Source organism: Somniosus microcephalus, chromosome 12 (genome assembly GCF_052327205.1).
Source record: "Somniosus microcephalus isolate GS21.2 chromosome 12, FLI_Smic_1.0, whole genome shotgun sequence".
In the NCBI taxonomy this organism is placed as follows: domain Eukaryota; kingdom Metazoa; phylum Chordata; class Chondrichthyes; order Squaliformes; family Somniosidae; genus Somniosus; species Somniosus microcephalus.
In genome coordinates this window covers 101,785,642-101,811,015 of record NC_140998.1, presented here as the reverse complement: position 1 = coordinate 101,811,015, position 25,374 = coordinate 101,785,642, and the positions used below count along the sequence as shown (strand labels likewise).

The 25,374-nt window shown below is 43.2% G+C and overlaps 2 protein-coding genes across 6 annotated transcripts in view; one reads left to right on the top strand and one right to left on the bottom strand.

The window, feature by feature from the left end:
- mipol1 (mirror-image polydactyly 1) overlaps positions 1-1,929 on the bottom strand; it is a 418,898-nt gene extending 416,969 nt beyond the window's left edge. The window contains exon 1 of one of the 5 annotated variants that reach the window (XR_015080271.1): positions 1,532-1,928. Coding sequence is in view for 3 of the 5 variants with exons in the window: in XM_086003343.1 (XP_085859469.1) it covers positions 1,532-1,620 (89 nt within the window). In the remaining 2 variants the exon portion in view is untranslated. Of the gene's footprint in view, positions 1-1,531 lie in introns of all 5 variants that reach the window. The other 4 variants (XM_086003343.1, XM_086003344.1, XM_086003342.1 and 1 more) reach the window with 4 other exon arrangements.
- slc25a21 (solute carrier family 25 member 21) overlaps positions 1,710-25,374 on the top strand; it is a 730,433-nt gene continuing 706,768 nt past the window's right edge. Inside the window, exon 1 of the mRNA XM_086003353.1 lies at positions 1,710-1,793. The gene's annotated coding sequence lies outside the window, so the exon portion shown is untranslated. The remainder of the gene's footprint in view (positions 1,794-25,374) is intronic.

The window sequence follows — 25,374 nt, the reverse complement described above, 5'->3', positions numbered from 1 at the left end:
ATCAGCAAGTCTAAATGTGGAAAGGACCATGTAAATGATAACTTAAGAGATTTTCCTCAGTGTAGACCTTAAGTAGAACGCTGTTGCCGATAGAAGAACTGAAGAATTAACTCAAAAAGACACTTTACGTACAGAATAAACTGGGCAAAATCATGCGACTCACTGGCAGAAGAGAGTTTTAGACCTCTTTAATAAGAGAAAACAAGTAAAAAGGAATGGGGGGCATCTTTCATACAATTCTCTTTCAGGTATTCAACCAGAATGCAACTAATTTAAAGCAGTAATGCATGAATACATATGCAGTCTTGCTGAATAAAGCATTCCAGCACAATGGACAAGGCCTCAAAGTCCAACACCATCCAGGTAAGTTTATTTACGTGGATGTCTATTTTTTGCTATTGATCCATTGAGTAAACAATGGATAGCATTTCCAAAACTAACACTTATGATTCTAAATTGCTTACATAATAAATGTAAATTCTCTACAGTAGTGTTCATGCAAGTAGAAAATTAGATATTTTAAATTTTTAAGTGCCTTAGTGAGTAGGTTTTACAAAAACAGGCATTACATAGTTCTATATAGAACTCCATATCAATTTAAGAGTTCAATAACCAGTCAATGCAGTTTATCAAGTACTAAAGTGTTTGCAACTGCCACAGCATGATATACAGTACTTCATACAAATATTTAGTTTTCAACCAAACCAATCAGCAGTACATATGCATCAGAATTCCATTGCCATGCCCAAATATTCCTTCAAAAATCTTTTAACAATAAAACAATGACATACTAAACTCAAAGAATATAATGCCATACCAAACATTGCTTTAACTGTTACCTAAAGATTTGAAATAAATCAAACAGTCCATAAACGACAGTAAGCCATCCATGATCCTATCAGTACAAGGTAAATTAAGCTACTGTTTGCACCGACGTAATATTAAGTCAATGAATAATATAACAGTCACGCAAACGTCTGTTTATCTCAGTCTAAATAAACACTCGAGTGCACAGATCCGTCGAGAACAAAGTCTGTGTAGTCGTACAGCAATATTGGCCTTAAAACACAACCTACACCACTATATTCTTTATACTAAGTATATTTAACAATCTATGGATGAAACAATTTAGATTAGACATCCTTCGTTCAGCCCACGCTCAATAAGTTAATTGCAGGATTTTATATTTGTTTCGACGAGAAAAATTATACCTATTATTACAGTCGCTGTAAACTATGCTCAACAAGTATTGCTGTAGCGACCATGCTGTTATGGATCTCTGGTGGTGCTGTAGTAAGTTATGCTTCCCTTTATTATTGGCGTAACCAATGACACATTTCATGTATTTAATTCCCGCTTTGTTTTAAGGGATTAGTGACTGGCCCCCATGTTACAGGCAGCGGCGTAACCGGTTTCTATCATCCGATAGCCACAACACAAAAACTCTTCCCTCTCCCTGCCCCACAAAATAATAATAATAATTAGCTTCCAAACTAGCAAACACGCACCCGGAGCACCCACGCTCGCTTACTTTTCGCAAACTTGAAGCTTTAAGGCAGAAAGCTGCTGCGTAGCCGTGCGGACGGCAGCTCGTACTTGCTGCAGCCGATGAGCGCTCATCACTCCGGCAACAGGCTGCTCGAACGGCCGGCTTCCCAACCGACCCGCGTTCAAATGCAGCTCGAGCGGCGGCGCGCAGCGCTTCCGGGTCACGGAGCACCGCCTCTCTGCAAAAGTAGCTCGACGATTCCTAGGCGTCTCTCTCTCTCTGCCTTCGCTGGTTGTCGCAGTCGGTATTGTAAATCGAGGCCGTTCATATTGCCTGACTGATATATATGGAAGGCGCCAGGGCTCACCCGAAATTATTTTATTGCCTTTCCATCGGTCCCCTTATCTCTATGCTAACTCGGATTTAATTCCTCGCACTAAACTACAACTCTCAAGACGCATAACGTCACCTACAACTCCCACAAATTAATGGAGACAAACTGTCTTAATTAAATTAAACAGTGCAGGAAACATAACAGGCCAGTTAGCATCTGTAACAAGGGAAAAGGACGGGTTAACATTTCGCCAGTGTCCTTCAGCATTTTCTGTTTTTGTTTCAGATGTGCAGGCTTTTTTTCCCTCAATAGCACAGGTAGGAGAGTAAATACAAAAGCAAAATACTGCGAAATCTGAAATAAAAACAGAAAATGCTGGAAATACTCAGCAGGTCAGGCAACATATGTGGAGAGAGAAACAAGAGTTAAGTTTCAGTTCAATGACCTTTCATCAGAACTGGAAAAAGTTAGAGATGTAACAGAGTTTAAGCAAGTGCAGGGGGAGGGGAGGAAAGAACAAAAGGGAAGGTATTAAGGTTTGTGATAGGGTGGAAGGCAGGAGAGATTAAATGGCAGATGATGGTGCAAGGCAAAAGGTGATGATAATGGAGAGGAGGTGTAAATGGGAATAGCAGAATCATTACCAACAGCTGCTGTCCAAAAAAATGGGAACAGTGGTTATGATCTGAAATTGTTGAACTCAATGTTGAGTCCAGAAGGCTGTAAAAGTGCTTAATTGAAATTGGGGTACAGTAGCATAGTGGTTATGTTACTGGACTATTAATCCAGCAGGCCTGGACTAATAAACTAGTAGACACGAGTTCAAATCCCACCACGGCAGCTGTGGAATTTAAGTTCAGTTAAATCTGGAATTAAAAAAACACTAGTGGTGACCATGAAATTATCAGATTGTCGTAAAAACCCATCTAGTTCACTAATGTCCTTTAGGGAAGGAAATCTGCCACCCTCAGCAATGTGGTTGACTCTTAACTGCCACTCAGTTATAACAAAATTGCTACGACAAAGTCAGCACTGTGGGAGTACCTTCACAAGGACTGCAACGGTTCAAGAAGGTGGCTCAACACCATCTTCACAAGGGCATTTAGGGATGGGCAATAAATGCCGGCCTTGCCAGCGACACCCACATCCCGTGAACGAATAAATAGAAAATAAGGTGCTGTTCCTCAATCTTATTGAGCTTCATTAGAACAATGCAAGAGGCTGAGGGCAGAGTGAGAATGGAGCGGGGAATTAAAATGACAGGCGACCAGAAGCTCGGGGTCACACTTGCGGACTGAACGGAGGTGTTCCACAAAGTGATCACCCAACCTGTGTTTGGTCTCCCCAATATAGAGGAGCCTGTATCGTGAGCAGCGAATACAGTATACTAAACTGAAAGAAGTACAAGTAAATCGCTGTTTTACCTGGAAGGAGTGTTTGAGGCCATGGACAGTGGGAAGGGAGGAGGTAAAAGGGCAGGTGTTGCATCTCCTGTACTTACATGGGAAGTAGATGTGGGAAGGGGAAGGGGTATGGGGGGTGATTGAAGAGTGGATCAGGGTGTCACAGAAGGAACAGTCCCTTCGGAATGCTGAAAGGGGAGAGGAGGAGATGTGTTTGTTGGTGGCATCACACTGGTTGTAGCGGAAATGGCGGAGGATGATCTGTTGAATGTGGAGGCTGGTGGGGTGGAAGTTGAGGACAAGAAGAACCTTATCATGGTTCTGGGAGGGAGGGGAAGGGGTGAGAGCAGAGTGCGGGAAATGGGACAGACACGGCCGAGGGCCATGTCAACCACGGTAGAGGGGAATTCTCAATTGAGGAAAAAGGAGGACATATTGGAAGCACTGGTATGGAAGGTGGCATTGTCAGAACAGACGCGATGAAGACGGAGAAACTGGGAGAATGGAATAGAGACCTTACAATGGGATGGGAGGAAGTGTAATCAAGGTAACTGCAAAGTCTAGCTGTAGCTTACAGTAGATATTGGTCGATAACCTAGCCCCAGAAATGGAGTTAGAGAAGTCGAGGATGGGAAGAGTCGTAAATAGTTTACTGTGATATACCAAACCAGAAAATGAGCAACACAAACCACTTGAAGTTGTACAGGATGGTTATTGGGTTGAAGTAGCTTTTCTCCCAACATATTAACAGTGAGAATTAGTCATTGTAATTTCAACAACATGCATTGCTCTGCATTGGTTGGACATGTTGAATGTCAAGTCTATTGAGACTTTCAGGTCTCATTTAACTTAATTCTTTGCTATTTCAGCAGCATTCATGGAGTATGTGTGTTGTCCATTTTTCCTTCCGATGTGCAGCACTTCACACTTGTTTGCATTAAATTTCATCTGTCATTGTTTTATCCACTTACATATTTTCTCCAATTCACTCTCATTTCTGAGCTGCCTCCTCTGATTCAACTGCCTCTCTAGTGTAGTATCATTTGCAAGTTTGACTAGTTTGCATTTTTGTATGAGTTCAAGCTATTGATGTAAATTGGAAACAGTTGAGGTGTCAACACCAATCCTTAGGGCACTCAGTATTCCCCCACAAGTATAATTTTTTTTACCATTCCACCAATTTCTTATCCAGACTCTGAATACACAGAGCTTTGAGGTTAACAAACAACCTTTTACAGGAAACTCTCATTTAAACGGCACCTAAATATCCAGAATTCTCCATTAACCGGCAAAATTCTCGCTCTGAAAACAACACTTCAATAACCGGCAATGTTGCTGAGCCCGAGTCTCCCGCGGTGGCCGAGTTAGTCAGTGGGGGTAGTTCTCCAAACTGCCACTACTCAGCCTCTTGGCGCTATCGGAAGTCGGAGCACCTCAAAAACCCTGTATCAGGAGTCTGACTCTCCCGCACTGCCGGTAGTCTCTTCTGATCCACCATTTTACAGGGGTACTGTGTGTCTCCCACGCTGCTGGTAGTCATTGGATTGCATTATGGAAATCCCAAAAGTTGGTCCACGCAAAAGGAAGAGAGTGGTGTTAACTTTAAAACAGAAAATCGAGATATGCCAACGACTAGAAAGGGGAGAGAAGCGTATCAACATTATGAATGAATTCAAAATCGGTTCGTCAACAATCTACGACATCAAATCGCAGAAGGATAAGCTGCTCAAGTTTTATTCAAGCTCGGCGACATCTAAGAGTGTAGAGAAATGGCGTACGCTTCGTAAGCCTAAGCTTGAAGAGCGGGATACCGTGCTTTATGAGTGGTTTTCTCTTAAGCGTTCAGAGGGTGTTCCGATTTCCGGACCCATGCTAATCGAAAAAGCGAAGGATTTCTACGCAAAGATGGAGCTCGCTGACAAGTGTGCTTTCTCTGAGGGAAGGCTAACATGCTTCAAGGTACGGCACGGGATACGACGACTCGATATTTCCAGGAGAAGAAATCAGCTGATCACGACGCTGCAGAAAAATACTGCGATTATTTCAATCGGATTGTGCAGCAACATGATTTGTCGCCAACACAGCTATACAATGCCGATGAAACTGGCTTATTTTGGAGGTTTACGCCAGAATCAACGCTTGCTGGGGCTAGTGAGGCTAATGCTTCAGGTTACAAGAAAATAAAGATCGTGTAACCGTGCTAACATGTGCGAACGCTGCTGGATCACACCGGGTTAAACTTCTCGTCATTGGGAAGTATAAAAATCCTCGTGCATTTAAAAATGTGAGGCACTTACCTGTTGAATACAAAGCTCAAAGAAATGCTTGGATGGATAAGGAAATCTTTTTGAATTGGTTCCATCATATTTTTGTTCCATCTGTGAGGGAACATTTCCGTAGAATAGGGAAACCTGAAGATAGCAAATGCATTTTATTGCTTGATAATTGTAGAGCCCATCCCCATGAATCCGAGTTGGTTTCGGGAAATATTTTCACCATTTATTTGCCACCAAATGTAACTTCTCTCATGCAACCCATGGACCAGGGCGTTATCCAAAATCTCAAGTGTCGTTACAAGAAAGACTTCCTACGTAAACTGATAAGCCAAGATGACAATACAGGTATTCACGCATTTCAGAAGGAGTTGGATATATTTCTTAAGGCTAAAGGGATCAAGGGGTATGGGGAGAAAGCAGGGACCGGGTACTGAATTTGGATGATCAGCCATGATCGCATTGAACGGCGGAGCAGGCTCGAGGGGCCGAATAGCCTACTCCTGCTCCTATCTTCTATGTTTCTATGAATACGATCTTAAAGATGCCATCTTTAATGTTGCATGTTCCTGGAACTTGGTGAAAGGTCACACTTCGAGACAAGCCTGGCGTAAATTGTGGCCTTCTGTATTGTTTGCTGAAGGTTCTTCTTCAGAGGAGGAATTTCATGGGTTCAATGTTCGTCCCAAGAGGACTACAGTAATGGAAATGGTTGGCATGGTGAAAAATGTAGGCCCAGCAAACCCTCTACGTCACCTCAGTGAACGTGATAGTGAGCAGTGGGTTGATGCAGATAGAGAAGTTGCTGTTGTGCATATGCTAAGTGATGATGAAATAATGGAGAATGTTTTGAATCCAAAGAAAGAAAAGGAAAGTGAGATGGAAAGTGAAGACGATGAGATGTCTGAAGAGAACAAGATTTCTTGGGCTAAAGCTGCAGAAAATTTTGTTTCATTACTCAAGTTTGCTGAAAGCCATTCTTGCTATTCTGCCCAAGAAGTTATGCACCTCCATATTCTGCATTCCACCTTTCTACAAAGAAGGCAAGAGTCCACTAAGCAAGCAGACATCCAGGACATGTTTAAGAAAGCTTCCAAAAGAGTTGAAGCAGTGGAAGTGCCTGAAGAATCTGTTGAAGTGCATGATCCTGATGACCCAGCTGACATGGATATTCCTGATGAACCAGTTGACTTGGAAAAAGTGGCACTTTATACTGTACTGTACAGTTGTTTATAAGTTTTGTTTTACTGTTAAGTAATTAAAGAGTTATGGATTACCCTCAACTGGCAGTACTGTACTTAATCAAGCATCTTCCACCATCCATTTAACACAACATTCTGTAGGTGAGTACCCAATTACTGCATACTGCACATTTCTTGAATTTTTTATTTTTCTTTGTTAAAAATAGCCTCGGTAGATAACCCTCTCTGTCATCTGGAATTTTTGATAAACCGGCAACACGCCGGTCCCGTCAGTGCCGGATACCAAAGAGTTTCCTGTATGTGGAACTTTGTCAAATGCCATCTGGAAGTCTAGGTACAACATGCAAGTTTAGTCAGACAGGATATTTACCTTACGAATCCATGTTAACTGTTGTTTACTAAGTTATTGTTGTACAGATAATCTTAAGGTTTGTATCTGATAAAATTTTGCATTCAATCTGTTGGGCAGTAGGCAGCCAATGGAAGTTGGTTGTGTGATAGAGAAGCAAGACAGAATGCTGGTGGCAGAGTTTTAGACAGGATGCAGTTTATGACGGGTGGAACCTGGAAGGCCAGCGAGGAAAGCATTGGAGTAGTTGAACCTGGAGGTATTGAAGGCATGAAGAAGGGTCGCAGCAGCACTCGGAGTGAGGAAAGGGTGAGGATCTCCGCTTACAAGACAAACAAAGATTTTTCTCTATACAAGTTTGCACTTGCCATGCGCTCCATTGCATGAAGTATCCCATGCATGAAAAGACCTTTGGCCTCTCAGCAGTCTGAAAGTTGCTGCTTGTGGAACAATGGCTCATGCTGCACTTATTCTGCTTTCCATGAGATGAGGTGAGATCTCAATCCAGCGTCCCTAAAAATTGGGATAACTGGAATTAGGAGACACTTTGACTCTCCTCACCGCCCTTTGCCTGAAATACTGGAAATCCACAGGTCAGTCAGAATTTGTAAAGGAAATAGGTTAACATATTTTAATCAAAAAAACACAACTAATCATAGAATTGCACAGTGCACTTCACTATCTCTCAAAAATTCTCATTCATAGATTTGTAAAAGGCAGGCAGTTTCTGAAAAATTTAATAGAGTTCTTTGAGGAAGTAACAGTATTGATAAAGGAAATGCAGTTGATATTATGTATAACAATTTTCAAAATGAAGGTGATATTAAGGAATGTGGCTGTATGGATAGAAATTTGATTAAAGAACAGAAAACAGAGCGTAGTGGTTAATGGATTTTTCTGCACTCGAGTTATGTAAACAGTGGTATCCCCAGAGGCCAATGTTAAGACCATTGCTACTTTCAATGTATATATAAATGTTCTGGGCATAGGATCACAGTAGCAAAGTTTATGTCAACACAAAAGTTTCTGAGCATTTCAGACACCAAAAATAAAGTTCTTCCCCGGTCTGTTCTAACCATGTACAGTACCTTTTCTGAGCTTCACTGACCTATTTTCTATGCTGTATATTCTATTTAATTTCGGCCCCTCTTCGCTCTTATGCCTGGAGTCACACGCAAAGTCTATTTTTTAAAAAGCAGTAAACTTAAAATATGCCTTTGTCCAGGACTTAAAAACAGATTTCAATATTTCAGTTTCATTATTTGGTTACTGAAGTGACTGGCATGGTTGATGTTAATAGTCTTTTAAAGTGATATGAGTTTTAGTGAAAGTGTTAAGTGTTATTCAGTAACAATATAGGGGTTCATTGTCTGCATATGGCACGCTATCCCAGATTAGTTCATACCTAAGGTCATGTTCTGGTTCATAGGAAGCTTGAACTTTTTCCGTTGGGCACAAGGAATGGTCAGGCTGAATCATACAAGTCCCAAACTGCAGAATAAAAGTCAAATACAAAGCCTCAAAATTGGAGCCCTTAATTGAGAGCACAGCAATTGGTCCTGGTAACTACGTGAGAACCAATGACAGATGAGCTCCATGGACATATGCTAGTCATTTAACAACTCAATTCTTTATGTATATATAGATTTTGTTTAGGTGTTAACAATAGAAATATTTTTTTAATTGTATGGCTGCATCTGTTGAATAATCGTGAGATTTTCAGAATACATTTTAAATGCATGCATCAAGATAAATGTTTTGCATCTCTCTCAAGTCTATAAGGTGGTGTGTTTAAAATCCATTCATCAAATAAAGACAATATTTGCCTTTCAGAAAAAGATGAATCAGTCTTGTCCTTGGAAAAAGCACCTAATCACATTGCTTATTTTTAAAATTCCTTTAAGCAGCGATGGTGATTCCCCATACAACCCATTATATTCTCCTAACATTACCCTTGTAACCTTATAAACAAAGAAAAACCTGATTAATTCTGAAAAATATAATAAAGTTACCTTTTCATCTTCTACTTGTTTCAAACACCTCACACCCTGATCTGGACCCACATAGATCTGCTCTACGATGCTTATACTTTTTAAAGCCCATCCCAGGCTCCAAAAATTGTTTCAAATAACTGGGCTACAATTCACAGTAGCTACTATGCGGCCACAATCCTGAATCTCAAATGTTCACCTTCCCATGCTATTCCAAATTGCTGTAATGCTGTGCAAACACACATCAGTGCTTAGCCTCTGAATGAAGTACAATGGGAGTTAACAGAATAATAAAAGAAACGCTGGAGTAAACACAGGCAGAGCTGAGGAAATGGTTAATGAAATCATAGAATCATAGAAACTTACAGCACAGAAGGAAACCATTCGGCCCATCGTGCCTGTACTGGCTCTTTGAAAGAGCAGTCGTGCTTAGTCCCACATCTCCCCTTTTGATCCGTAACCCTGTAAGTTCCTCATCCTCAAGTACCCGTCCAACTCCCTTTTTAAATTATTTATGGAATCAGCTTCCGCCACCTTCTCAGGTACAGCATTCCAGATCCTGACAACTCTGAGTGAAAAAAAATCTCCTCTTCCCTCTAGATCTTTTTGCAATGATTTTGAATCTATGACCTCTAGTTATTGACCCACTCGCCGAAGGGAATACTTCTTTCCGATTTACTCTATCAAAACCTCTCATCATCTTGAAAACCTCTATTAGGTCATCTCTTAACCTTCTCTTCCAAGGAGAACAGTCCTAACTTTTCCAACCTCTCCTCGTAACTGAAGTCCCTCATCCCTGGTAACATCCTGGTAAACCTCCTCTTTACCCTTTCTAATGCCTTTACACCTTTCCTGACATGTGGTGCCCAGAAATTCCACAATACTCCAGCTGAGGCCTAACCAGTGATTTATAAAGTTCTAGCATGATCTCTGTGATTTTATATCCTATTCCCCTATTTATAAACCCAAGTAACTCATATGCTTATTTTAACCACCTTATCAACTTGCCCTGCCACCTTTAAGGATTTGTGTATATGGACATCAAAATCTCTCTGCCCATTTCAAATTCATGCCATTTTATACTGTCTTTCCATATTAGTCCTCCCAAAGTGCATCACTTCACACTTCTCTGCATCGAACTCCATCTGCCATGCCTCTGCCCATTTCACCATCCTGTACATGTCATCCTGCAGCCTATAACCAATGTTCCCGTTAAGCTGCGGCCGGTCTGGAGGTCCTGCACAGGACGCTCACCGGTATTTAAATGGGAAAAACCACACAAGCGCAAATTTTTGAATGGGCCACGCAGCCACTTAAAGGGACCACGCACTAATGATCCCCATAATTTTTGGGGGGGCCACGCGGCCCCTTTAATGGGCTGCACGGCCCATTCAAAAGTCCACGCATATGCATTTTTTTCAATTTAAATGCCGGCTCACTGGCTGCGTGGGACCCCTGGAGCGCTGCGCCTGGGAACCCTGTGGACATTGCTGCATACCCAAATAAAATGAGAGGGAACATTGCCTTTAATTATCATGATCTACAACTTTGCCAAGTTTTGTATCATCTGCAAACTTTGTAATGCTGCTCTCTACACCAGAATCTAGGTCGTTTATAAAAATTGCAAAGGGTAATGAATCCAAAAATGACCCTTGGGGAACACCACTGCAAACCATCTCCCAGTCTGAAAAACATCCATCCACCACTACCCTTTACTTCCTGTCACTGAGCCAATTTTGTATCCATACCATCACATTTCCCTTAATTCCATGGGCTTCCATCTTCTTAATAAGCCTCCTGTGTGGCTCTTTGTCGAATGCCTTCTGAAAGTTCATATATACAACATCTACTGCACTACCTTGATCAACCTTCTCTGTTACCTCATCAAAGAAACTGCTGCACCTCGGCATTCTGCATCTACTCCTGGCTGGGCCATTGGTTTCATGATATGAGTGCTTGAGGACTTTGTCTGTAAACTGGATGAGGGCATGTGCAAAGTTCTTTTCTACGCCAATTCCCCATTCAGCAAGCGGCTCACACCTTATCCTCCCTCTGTTACTGACCTTCACAGTATCCTCTTGGCCACAATGCTGAAATGAAAGCCATCACAAAAGAAACATTCCAATCCAACTTTATACATCAAACCATCCAATATTACATAACAAAGTCAACTAATCATCCTTGTGTATTCCCTTAGTGCCTGACTTCCGTGTGCCTTTGCCTGTCCTAGTGCTGCTACTAAGTGCTACCACAATGGCTGCAGCATGGCTGGTGGAAGGCTGCTGACTTTCAATGGGGGAGACTGCAGATGGCTTTGCAGGACGACCTCGATCAGCTCTGGGCCTAGAAGGCCTAGCTGCAGACTGCACCATCTCGGCATGGGCAGCAGCAGTCTGGGCTGGCTACCTGACGGGCAACAGCAAAGGCACTGGTGGAGTGGCAGTGGTGGGAGGACGAATGCTGTCAACTTGAGAGAGGACAGCAGGTTTGTGCTCCATGGAGCCACTGCCACAACCCCGGGGCGGCACCTCAGCATTCCTAGCAATCTGTTGGAGGACAGATTGCTGGACGGCTGCGACACCCTGCCAGCTCCTTTCCACACTGGTAAATGCAGCCACGATGGCAGCAGTCTTAGCTTGCGTGGTAGCAAGCTGAGCCTGCATGAGAGCAGTTTGAGCTTCCACTGCAGCACTCAGACGATGGGTGGCTTCCGCTTGTGCTGCAATGGAAGCTCAGACATCGGCCATCAGACTCTGCATCATGGTTGGGTCCACAAGTGCGCTAATGGAGTTGTCCATCATTTCCATGCTGGCAATCATAGCTCCAAGCTCTGCGCAAAGCCCTGTGCAAGGTTGGTTCCAGACTCCTCCATGCTCCTTGACATTGCACTCAGGCTTTCTGGCAGGCCTGCCAATGTGCAAAGCAATTAATTGTGCATACCCATCAGCGTTCTTCTGCAGGCTGCCCCATCGAAGTGCTCATCCGAGTCCTCTGCAGCAGAACCCGTTTGTGACCTCACCCTCCGGGGAGCTGGGACCTGCGCTACCCTTTCCCCCTGCCCTGGCTGCAGGCCACTCATGCCTGGTGTCTCATCAAGAGCAGACCCCACCTCTAACCTGTCCTGTAAACTACGTGGAGTGTCAGTATCTGAGCTGGTGGCTGCAAGTGTAAAATCAACTGATGGTGCTGTGTCTTCATCATCAGTGCCTTGGTGCTCTTATGTTTTGTGCTCCTCCACCAATGCCTGGGCAGGTGTCAGTTCTTGACCATGTGAAAGGAGAAAGGCACAAGGGTAAGGTTGTGGTGAGGGGAGTAGGGGAAAGCAAGAGATGCATGGTTACACCATGTGCAGCTTGTAAATCAGAAGAGATTGTGGGATGAGGGGGAAGTGGGATGTGAGAAGGAGGATTACGTATGAGGATACCAGCATCTTGTATTCTTTCAGCCCCGCCGCTGGTCACAGGCTTAGCAATGGCGCTCCCAATAATGGCCTGCACCATCTCCTCCATCGGGGTCAGGTTATGTAGGCACGCCTGTCCCCTGCCAGTTAGTTCCTGCTAGTGCTGGTTGTGAGCCACCTTGTCCTGCAAGATAAAGGGAAGTGTGTCAATGAGTGTGGTGCAATGTGTTTGGGTGATATGCCTGTCATGCTTGAATAGCTGACAGTGTGTGCAAGCTGTAAGATGTGGGTGCGAGTCTTGCAGTAGTGGTAAGGATGTGAGGGCAAGGTGAAGCTATGAATGTGAGGTATGAGTCATGTTTGGTAGAGATTGTTGGTAGATGGGTGATGGGGGTGTGGTGCATTGAGCAGTGTGTGAGGCTCGTGGTGCAGATGGTGGGATATGGTATTTGAAGATGAATTCACTGACCTTGACCACTCGTGTGAGGTCATTAAACTTCTTCCTGCACTGCACCTAGGTCCTTGGGGCTATACTGCAAGCATTCACCACAACAGCTATCTACTCCCATTGGATTTTTGTGCATTTGCCTTGAGGGCCTCCTGGCCCCCTGTGGAAACATGACCTCTCCCCTTGTGTTCATCTCCTACACCAAAGCCTCCAGTGCTGCATCGGAGAACCTTGGAGCACGCTCTCTTCCCTGTTGTGACATCATTGTTTTTTTTTGCTGCCTCTCTTTCCCCAGCCAGTTGAATGACCTGCTGCAGGCAGAATGCACCTCCCCTTTAAGAGGTGCAGACTGCCTTTAACAAGTAGAGGCTAGCTTTAATTGGTGCTATCCGCGTACGAACTTGGGCCCCCTGCTGAGAGTTCAGCCAGTCAGCAACGCATTCAACGCTGGGCTGAATGCCACAATCATGTTAATCAGCAGGCAGCACAAAGTTAGCATGCTGCCTGCATTACTTTGATCAACCCGCACCCGTTTTCGGGGGCAAATACATTTTTAGCCTCTTATTTCTTGAGTCTCTGTGCATGTCCTTTTTTCTCTTGCCTTTATTTCCATTATTATGAAACAAAATATCCCAAGGTAACTTTACTTGGTATTACATAAGAACATAAGAAATAGGAGCAGGAGTAGGCCATTCGGCCCTTCGAGCCTGCTCAGCCATTCAATGAGATCATGGCTGATCTTCTGCCTCAATTGCATTCACCGGCCTTATCGCTATATCCCTTGATGCCCTTACAAGTCAGAAATCTATCGACTTCTGTTTTGAATATACCCAATGACTGAGCCTCCACAGCCCTCTGGGGTAGAGAATTCCAAAGATTCACCACCCTCTGTGTGAAGAAATTTCTTCTCATCTCAGTTCTGAATGGCCTACCCTTTATCCTGAGGCTGTGGCCCCTGTTTCTAGCCTCCCCAGCCAAGGGAAACATTCTCCCAGCATCCACCCTATCAAGCCCTGTAATAATTTTGTATGCTTCAATGAGATCCCCTCTCATTCTTCTGAATTCAAGAGAATACAGGCCTAGTTTACTCAATCTCTTCTCATACGACAATCCTACCATCCCAGGAATCAATCTCGTGAACCTTCGTTGCACTCCCTCTATAGCAAGTATATCCTTCCTTAGGTAAGGAGACCAAAATTGTACACAATACTCCAGGTGTGGTCTCACCAAGGCCCAATATAATTGGAGTAAGACTTCTTTACTCCTGTACTCAAATCTTCTGGTAATGAAGGCCAGCATACCATTTGCCTTCCTAATGGCTTGCTGCACCTGCACATTCACTTTCAGTGACTCATGTACAAGGACACCCAGGTCCCTTTGAGCATCTGCATTCCCCAATCTTTCACTATTTAGGAAATACTCTGCCTTTCAGTTTTTTCTACCAAAGTGGATAACGTTACATTTATCCACATTATATTCCATCTGTCATGTTCTCGCCCACTCACTGAGCCTGTCGCGATCCCCTTGAAGCCTCTTCACATCCTCTTCGCAACTGCCACTGCCACCTAGCTTTGTGTCATCAGCAAATTTGGAAATGTTACATTTAGTTCCCTCATCCAAATCATTGATATAAATTGTGAATAGCTGGGGCCCAAGCACCGATCCTTGCGGTACCCCACTAGTCACAGCCTGCCACCCTGAAAAAGATCCATTTATCCATACTCTTTGTTTTCTGTCTGTTAACCAATTCTCAATTTTCTTTTATAAAACTATTCTCTAGTTTCGTATTGTAGGATTTTCTTTCAAATTTTATGATATACAGTGTCTTGATTTTTAAAAAAATGCTAAATAGAAGATAATCATAAATGTTCATAGAATTCTACAATGTATATACTGTAGCTTGTTAGATAATAGGCAGTTTAACAGGATCGAGACTTAAATCTCTTTTTTCAAGACATAGAAACATAGAAGATAGGAGCAGGAGTAGGCCATGCGGCCCCTCGAGCCTGCTCCGTCATTCAATGCGATCATGGCTGATCATTCAAATTCAGTACCCTGTCCCTGCTTTCCCCCCATACTCCTTGATCCCTTTAGCCTTAAGAAATATATCCAACTCGTTCTTGAATATATTTAATGAATTGGCCTCTACTGCCTTCTGTGGTAGAGAATTCCACAGGTTCACCACTCTCTGGGTGAAGAAATTCCTCCTCATTTCAGTCCTAATTGGCTTACCCCTTATCCTTAGACTGTGACCCCTGGTTCTGGACTCCCCGACCATCGGGAACATCCTTCCTGCATCTAGTCTGTCCAGTCCTGTCAGATTTTTATAAGTTTCAACGAGATCCCCTCTCATTCTTCTAAACTCCAGCGAGTACAAGCCCAATCGACCCAATCTCTCCTCATACGTCATTCCTGCCATCCCAGGTATCAGCCTGGTGAATCTTCGCTGAACTCCTTCCATGGCAAGAACATCCTTCCTCAGATAAGGCGACCAAAACTGCACACAATACTCAAGATGTGGTCTCACCAAGGCCCTGTACAACTGCAGCAAGACATCCTTGTTCCTGTACTCAAACCCTCTCACTACGAAGGCCAACATACCATTTGCTTTCTTAACGACCTGCTGCACCTGCATGCTTACCTTCAGCGACTGGTGCACAAGGACACCCAGGTCTCGTTGCACTTCCCCTTCTCCCAATCTATTGCCATTCAGATAATAATCTGCCTTCCTGTTTTTGCCACCAAAGTGGATAACCTCACATTTATCCACGTTATATTGCATCTGCCATGCTTCTGCCCAATCACCCAACCTGTCCAAATCATCCTGGAGTTTCTCGGCATCCTCCTCACAGCACACACGCCCACCCAGCTTTGTGTCATCTGCAAATTTGGAGATATTACATCTAGTTCCCTTGTCTAGATCATCATCATTGATATATATTGTGAATAGCTGGGGTCCAAGGACCGATCCCTGCGGTACCCCACTAGTCACTGCCTGCCACTCGGAAAAAGACCCGTTTATTCCAACTCTTTGCTTTCTGTCTGCTAACCAGTTCTCTATCCAAGTCAATACCTTGCCCCCAATCCCATGTGTCTTAACATTACACGCTAATCTCTTATGCGGGACCTTATCGAAAGCCTTCTGAAAGTCCAAATACACCACACCCACTGGTTCTCCCTTATCTATTTTACCAGTTACATCCTCAAAAAATTCCAGTAGATTAGTCAAGCACGATTTACCTTTTGTAAATCCATGTTGACTTTGTCCGATCCTGTCACTGTTTTCCAAGTGCTCTGCTATTACATCTTTTATAATGGACTCTAGCATTTTCCCCACTACCAATGTCAGGCTTACCGGTCTGTAATTCCCCGTTTTCTCTCTACCACCTTTTTTGAATAGTGGGGTAACATTAGCTACGCTCCAATCCATGGGTACTGTTCCAGATTCCATCGAATGTTGTAAGATGATCAGCAATGCATCTACTATTTCTAGGGCCACTTCCTTAAGTACCCTAGGATGTAGATTATCAGGCCCTGGGGATTTATCGGTCTTCAATCCCGTCAATTTCCCTAACACCATTTCCCTACAAATACTGATTTCTTTCAGTTCCTCCCTTTCATCAGACCCTATGTTCCCCGAAATCTCTGGAAGGTTATTTGTGTCCTCCTTTGTGAAGACAGAACCAAAATATGTATTTAATTGGTCTGCCATTTCTTTGTTCCCCATTATAAATTCCCCTGATTCTGACTGCAAGGGACCTATGCTTGACTTCACCAATCTTTTTCTCTTCACATATCTATAAAAGCTTTTACAGTCAGTTTTTATGTTCCCTGCAAGCTTACTCTCATATTCTATTTTCCCCTTCTTAATTAATCCCTTTGTGCTCCTTTGTTGAATCCTAAACTGCTCCCAATCCTCAGGTTTACTGCTTTTTCTGGCCAATTTATATGTCCTCTCCTTGGATCTTATGCTATCCCTAATTTCCCTTGTTAGCCACGGTTGAGTCACCTTTTTTGTTTTATTTTTATGCCAAACTGGGATGAACAAATTCTGTAGTTCATCCATGCGGTCTTTGAATGTTTGCCATTGCCTATCCACCGTCAACCCTTTGAGTGACATTCCCCAATCAATCCTACCCCACTCGCGCCTCAGACCATCGTAGTTTCCTTTATTTAAATTCAGGACCCTAGTCTCTGAGTCAACTACTTCATTCTCCATCTTAATGAAGAATTCGATCATATTATGATCGCTCCGAACCCAAGGGGTCTCGTACAGCAAGATTGCTAATTAATCCTTTCTCATTACATAATACCCAGTCTAAGATGGCCTGATCTCTGGTTGGTTCCTCGACATATTGGTCCAGGAAACCATCCCATAAACACTCCAGGAATTCCTCCTCCACAGTATTATTACTAATTTGGTTAGCCCAATCTATATGTATATTAAAGTCACCCATGATGACTGCTGTGCCCTTATTGCACACTTTTCTAATTTCCCTTTTAATGCCATCCCCAACCTCCGCATTACTGTTTGGAGGTCTATATACCACTCCCACTAACGTTTTCTGCCTCTTAGTATTTCTTAGTTCTACCCATACAGGTTCCACATCATCAGAGCTAATATCCTTCCTTACAATTGTGTTAATCCCTTCTTTAACCAGCAATGCTACCCCACCTCCCTTTCCTTTTTGCCTATCTTTCCTGAATATTGAATACCCCTGGATGTTGAGTTCCCAACCTTGGCCACCCTGGAGCCATGTTTCCGTAATCCCAATCAAATAATCTTCGTTTACCTCTATTTGCGCAGCTAATTCATCCACCTTATTACGAATGCTCCTCGCATTAAGACACAAAGCCTTCAGGCTTGTTTTTTTAACGCTCTTAGACCTATTAGAATTATTATTTATTGTGGCCATGTTTGATTTAAACCGTTGCTTTCTCTGACTGCCACTTTTGTTTTTCTCCTTCCTGTCTTTTGCTTTTATCCTTGTTTCCCTTTCCTCTGTCTCCCTGCTCAGGTTCCCAACCCCCTGCCATTTTAGTTTAAACCTTCCCCCAGAGCACTAGCAAACACTCCCGCAGGACATCGGTCCCGGCCCTGCCCAGGTGCAAACCGTCCGTTTTGTACTGGTCCCACCTCCCCCAGAACCGGTTCCAATGTCCCAGGAATTTGAATCCCTCCCCCTTGCACCATTCCTCTAGCCATGTATTCATCTGAAATATCCTTCTATTTCTACTCTGACTAGCACGTGGCACTGGTAGCAATCCTGAGATTACTACCTTTGAGGTCCTATTTTTTAATTTACCTCCTAAGTTCCTATATTCAGCTTTTAGGACCTCATCCCATTTTTTACCTATATCATTGGTACCTATATGCACCACGACAACTGGCTGTTCACCCTCCCCTTCCAAAATGTTCTGCAGCCGCTCTGAGACATCCTTGACCCTTGCACCAGGGAGGCAACACACCATCCTGGAGTCTCATTTGCGGCCGCAGAAACGCCTATCTATTCCCCTTACAATAGAATCCCCTATTACTATAGCTCTAACCCTCTTTTTCCTCCCGTCCTGTGCAGCAGAGCCACTCCTGGTGCCAGGAAGTTGGCTGCTGCTGCCTTCCTCTGATAAGCCATCCCCCTCAACAGTATTCAAAGTGGTATATCTGTTTGAGAGGGGGATGTCCACAGGGGACCCCTGCACTACCTGCCTGTGCCTACTACTCTGTCTGTTGGTCACCCCTTCCCTTTCTGCCTGTCCAACCTTTGCCTGCGGCATGACCAACTGCTTGAATGTGATATCCATGACGTCCTCAGCATCGCGAATGGTCCAGTATGTATCAAATCGCAGCTCTAGCGCCACAATGCGGTCTGCCAGTAGCTGCAGCTGGACACACTTCCTGCACACATGGTTGTCAGGGACACAGGAAGTGTCCCTGAGTTCCCACATAGCGCAGGAGGAGCATACCACGGGGCCGGGCTGTCCTGCCATGACTTACCCTTTAATTAATTCAAATTAAATTAAACAAATAAATCCCACCAATTACACTACAGTTAAATGATATACTTAAGGGCCCTGGTTTACCAACAGTCCCCGCCACACCACAGAGAGCTTAGAAACTATAAACCACAGAGTTAAAGTTTAAAAAGAGAGAAATACCCACCAACCAATCGCTTACCTGCTTTCTGGTGACGTGACACTTCGATTACTTTTTACTTCTCTCCCTCCCTAGAGATTAGTAAGCCTACCTGGTCTCTGCTGCTGGTTTAAATAACCGCCGCTCAGCCGCCTCGTCTCCCGCAGGTCCGCTGCTGCCGCCGCTCTGACTAATTAACGCTTGAAAAACTGTAAGCAATGTTTTGTGTTATACACTATAACATTCCTTTTATGAACCAGTAGACCATCTCCCCAGTCACTCTCTCCCAGTAGACCATCTGATTACTGTTCCAACACTCCAAGCAATCCACTAGTCTATATTTAGATATCTGATAAAAATATAGAGGATAAATATTCCAGTCATGCAAAGACATGATCTATCCTTCTCGTATGTGCTGGTTAGGCAGCAATGATTACTGCATTTTCAGTACTTCGAGGATGCAACAATATGATCTGTAAAAAAAAAAACAATTTTAAACTGCATTCTAATTTATCAAACAATGGTGAATAACTATAAGCAACAACCTCTGTGCAAGAAATGAGGACATGTCCCTCTTCAATGGGGTCTTGTCTTCATGAAAATTCTGCAATCGGCTTTTGAATAATGCATTGCTGTGTTATGAATAATTCTAATTTGTAATATTGCATCATGGAAAAAAATTGGTGCTTCATCAAGTATACAATCAATAGTTTCCTACCTCTCTTTTTAGATTTCACAAGCCAAGCACTATTCTGCAATAACAACTAATGACAGCTGCTCTGGACAAGTTTGTACTAATTCCGCTCTTGCACCTTATAGTTTAAAAACAGGCTCAGGTGACTCACTTAGCAGTGTTTTTCCTCTTTACGGAAAAGTGATTCACCCTGAGGGCAAAGATTAAGGGGAAAAATTTAGTTTAAATATTCAAAATATGAATCATATAATAGTCCAAAGGAATTGTAAATAAGAACCCTTAAAAGCGAAGAGAAAGTAATTGCTGTATCAAGAATCTTATATATACGTCAAAATAATAATTGGAAAATAACTTTTCAATACTATTTCCTGAACTGCTATTTTATTGCCTCCTTTTTATGTGTTTCCAGATAATTGGGTGTTAATGTAACTTTTCAAATCTATTCTTGTTTTATTTATTCTTAAGATGTGGGTGACACTGGCAAGGCAGTATTCGTTGCCCATCCTCAGTTTCCCTGATGGCAAAAGAATCAACCACATAGTGTGAGACTGGAGTTGCACATAGGCCAGACCAAGTAGGGGCGTCAGGTCAATTTCCTGAAAAATATTAGTAAACCAGTTGGGCTTTTCAGCAACTAACATGGTCATTTTTTTCTGGTGCCAGTCCACAATTACCAGATTTATTGACTTTGTTAATTACTACTGTTAGAGAATCCAGCTTGGAGCTATTGCGTCAATAACTATTGTGCCAAGAATTAAAGTTCTAATCGCACTGTCTTAGTTTTACAGATTTTATTAAAGGAATCAACACTCACAGACAACACACATAACAATATGAAGGTTGCGGAAGACCTCGTGTTACAGTTGCTGAGTTCCGTTGCAGGGTAATTTAGCCCTGCGGGTCTTCCCTAACTTTGTTAAAATGGCCTCACTTTTTATCCTCAGCTAAGAGGATTTCACGTCATCTTCTCCATGACCTTTACTCTTGGTTTTACAGCCAAGTTACATCAACTCAGCATTCCAGAGTGTTGGTCTCATTAAAAAAACGCTGTTCTTACAAGTACATAAATTATAAACATATTGTCACCTGACAAATAGATATATCTATGAGAAGATTAAAACTACCCAAGGCTATCTTACATAACGACAGTTACAGCCATACAAATTTGGCCTTTGTGATTTGAGCTGTCTTGGGATATTCTCCAGAAATCACCTGTTTCAGCAGATACTGCAAAACTGTCTGACTACGAAATGCATTCCTGAATAGAAAATGGATTCTTTAACAAAACCTGTCCTGCAGCATGCCTAACAGAATTCGGTTTCTCAAATTGCCATGGTGGAATTCAAGCTCAGTGCTTTGGCTCCTCATCACGATGAAAGTGCCCTCAGTGGTCCAATGAAAGACTGTCTCAAGTCGCTATCAGCATACTGGTCCAGGTTTACACTGCACTAAGGTCTTCCCTGACTCCAATATTATGCAGGAGCGATCCCACCCCCACTCACTGCAAATCTGTCAACTGGAGAAAAGTGAAGGCATTTAACTGAGAATTGTCTCTTGATGCTGACCCAGAACTCACAGTAGGTTCTGCAAACAAGCATCATTGAAATGTCAGAAGTTAAGGTAGCAGATTCAGCATTGTAGAATACAGCTTATTTGCCAGTCAAGAGGAGTGGAGGACTCCCAGTTGAGACCAGTGGCTGCAGTGCAGTTACAGATGGCAGATCTGAAGCCTGCAGCAGTCTCCCCCTTTCTCCCCAAACTGGAACCCAGTGGACAAAGAGGAAGAGGAGTTGCAGAATCCATTCTTGGCAGCAATATTGCTTCCTAGGTCAAAGCCTGAACTTTCAAGAACCTCTTGCTGCAGCCTCCTTCCAAATGCCACCAGCCAGCCAACACTGTCAAGGAATAGGTCATCCATGCAGCTACAAGTGCCCAATAGATTTTCAACAGCTACCAAGAAGGAAGTGAAACACTTAACATCCAAATGGCATGAAACTACAGAGAATAGACAAACTGCACAGATTTTAACAAACGGATTTGATGACGATGGCAAGTTCCATTAGCTTTAACCCTCAAATACAGAAACTCTCCAAAGCACTTTGCAGTATGCAAATGCTCCCCAGATGGCAGACCTTAAGCCTGCAGCAGTGCTGTCTATGTGCAAACAACCCGTGCAGCTGCACACAAGTCAAGGATGGACCCAGGCCCCAAGTAGAAAACAGTTCCATGTGTATAGTGTAGGGAGTGGTGTTTGGGGTCAGCTTCGCCTCTGACTTATGAGCAGTTCGAATCACTCCCACTCCCTTGGTTCTAGACCTTGCACTTATTTGGGGGTTGTAATGAAATTGCAGCAGACAACTGAATTTTGGTGAAAGAACTTTGATCTTTATTTGAGAAAGAAAATACATAACACAATAATCTTAACACTCAAATTGGGGGAACACTTCGGAATATATGAGGGAAAATAACAATAGACAGAATACTTCACCCCTCCCAATCCCACTTCACTAGCTAAGTTGGGCTCCAGAGGACCAGGGATAATGTTCACCAAAACGACTTCTTTTGACAGTTGTAGAGGTTCGCGATTTCGGGGTTCTCTAGATGTGGCGGTTGGGGCCTGCTGTACCCCAGATGCGGTAGAGGACTTCACCTGCATTGCTGGTCAGTCTTCGCGTGTCCGCTGATGCGGTCGGGTGCATATTGGATCTATCAGGTGAGTACCCAATTTCTTTTGGTTAGAAGTTGGGTTTAGAGTCTTTTCAGTAAAATCTTACCCAGGGGTAAGTCAGGATAGTTTGTAGAGTGGAAAAACTTGCGGATCTTCGGTTTCTTCCAAGTTGGTTTCTTGTTGGTCGTGGTGGCCCAATATTACCTGGTTGCTGGTAATATTTTTGGTTTTTTGTTTCGTGGGGCCCTGGTCTGCCGCGATGGTGTGTTACTTCTTCGAGAGGGAGAACTGCTTCGAGATGGGCTTCTTGATCCCGATGTTGGTGGATCTCTTCTGGGTCGACAAATCTTCTTACTCGAACTTGAACTCGAACTAACTTCCTCTTGGACTGCTTTCTTGAACTCCTTTCTGTGAGAAACAGGCCTTCAAATATACTGATTGAGGCCTGCTAATCTGCGCGCCAAATCAGTTCTGGCTTATTGTTAGTTTTGGCGGGCTCGTTAATTTTGATTGGTTTGAATTGTTGAATTGGTTTCGGGATGGTCTCATTGATCTTAAGTTGTTTTAAGAACGTGTGAAGTGGTTTCAGGATGGTCCCATTGATTGTTTAACCTCTTGTTTAATTGCAGTAAAGTTGTCTTTTCCTGTGGGGGCCAAGGTTCTTTTGTTGGTTGGTGGCATGTTTTGCATTATGCAAGGTTTTGGATGGTTCTGTAATTTTGGCGGGAACTGTTTTTCCGTTGGTCTATTGTCAGTATGTAAAATGACTGAGACAGTCTAGATAGTCCCCAGACAGCTCGGTTAATGCCAATACCCAAAACTGTCCATTTACAGAGGCCAATCCCAATTCTTTTGTTGCACCCTTTTTCCTTCCACAGGCTCGAACATGCTTTTAAAAATAAAACCAAAATCCTGGGGTCTTTGATTTTAAATCTCCCTTAGGCCATTCTGACATGGTTTATTAACAGTCCAAAAATCCCTTCTTTAGGGTAATCTTCTTGGTTTTGGGAGGGATCTGCTGAATTTTGCGAATCTTACAGTAGGGAGCATTACTCACAGAATTTTGAAAGCTCACTGAGAATTTCACAAGTACATTCAGAAACTTGATGCAACTACACTGCATAAATGAGCTCAAGACCATATCCACAAAAGTGAAGCATAACAAACCTGACAGCTCAGATAATCTATCTGTATGAGCAGAATCAAAATAGTTGACCTTTACAACAGGGAAGAGGGGGAATCCAACCACATCCATGTCTTTGGAATTGCCAAAGGCATTCTAGATCAAGAAGCTAAGGGCACCTGCTACTGGGCAAGACCTCTGGCCACCATACCCTCGGAGCTGAATTGTCCATGTAGTACGGATACTCAACTTTCAGACCAAAGGGACCATAATGGCGAGAGCCAACAATAATAGAGAACTGAAGCTTCAGGGCACCATGTACTGCTATTTGCAAGACTTTCCCCAGAGCTTTTGAGAAGGGAGAAGACATTGGATAAGGTTAAGCTTGCTCTCTAAAATGGAGTTATTGTATACAGAATGACCACACGTGCAACTGCTTGCACTTGAGCCCAAGGTTTCTTAGTTTGACGGGCAGCTGGTGATGCTCGATCACATTAAAAGGGCTGAAGGGTTCTTGGAATGCACATTCCAGGAAATGGTCACCCTGCAGGCAGAGCAAGTTAGGGAAAAAGGGAAGAGTTTTGAATTGACAAATGGGTATTCAGTACAATACCTTTAACAACTCAGGGGAGGGCAACCATGCAGAAAACCACCACACTGGAGTAAGTGGTTGCCATAGAATGAGGAGTGAAGTGCAGAAATGCAGTAGTAAAAGGGGATTTCAGAGTCAGGGGAGTAGACTTGTGATTTTTCTGTCACACTTAATTCCCAAATGGTGTGTTACCTCTCAGGTGCCAGGCTAAGGGATATCATGGAGCAGGTGCAAAAAACTTTGAACAGCCATGTTAGATCCGTGTGTTAATGGAGACACAGAATGCAGGAGTTGATTTAACAAGTGTTTACTGAACAAAGTCTGGAGGTGAACTAACTACACAAGACGCCACACAGGCTTATATACCCGAGTGGTCACTACCGGTACTACATACAGTATACAGGGGCTTCAAAAACATAGTTCCTCTTAAAGGTACATACACTACAATTCCTCCCCTTTTAGATAAATAGTACATAACATTTTAAGTAATCATTAAATAACATTTTTACAAGAACAATAATCTACACATTTGCTGAAATTAATCAATTACAAATTCAGTCTCTCTGGAGGCTTCCTGACTCGGTCCAGATAACGCCTCGGTGGTGTAGTAGGTTTCGGTGGTGTAGTAGGTTCTTTTGGCAAGGTCGATTCGGCTTCCATGCCAGTGTCGGGTTCATCTGGTTCCAGTATCACCGGATCGGAGGTAGATACTATGGGTATCTCTGCTTCATCACTAGGCGTATAGAGTTGTGTAGGTTGTCCTTTTTCGGATGACTCTATGATCTGGTCAGCATGGCGCCTGATTATGCTTTCTCCAATGTCCATGGTATACATCAGCGGTCCTAGTCGTGTGCAAATAGTTCCAGGCTGCCATTTCTCGGCACGGTAGTCCCGGGCCAAAACTGGTAGTCCCGGGCCAAAACTGGTTGACCTATCTGGAAGGTTCTAGTTGGCCTTTCATTCATGCTTTGAAATTGTCAGTTCTCTACGTCCCTTCTGACGTTTGGCTTGACCAAATCCAGCCGGCATCTTAGTCTTCTATTGAAAAACATCATGGCAGGGGTTTGGTTTGTAACCACATGTGTTGCATTCCTGTACGCAAACAAGAAGTTATCTACCTTATGTTGTAGATTTATGTCTTCATTACCCATGGCCTTTATGGCCTTCTTGAAGGTCTGGACAAACCTTTCAGCTAATCCATTGGTGGCGGGATGGTATGCGGCGGACGTGTAGTGCTTAACCCCATTGTTTTTTAAGAACTTCCTGAATTCTTCG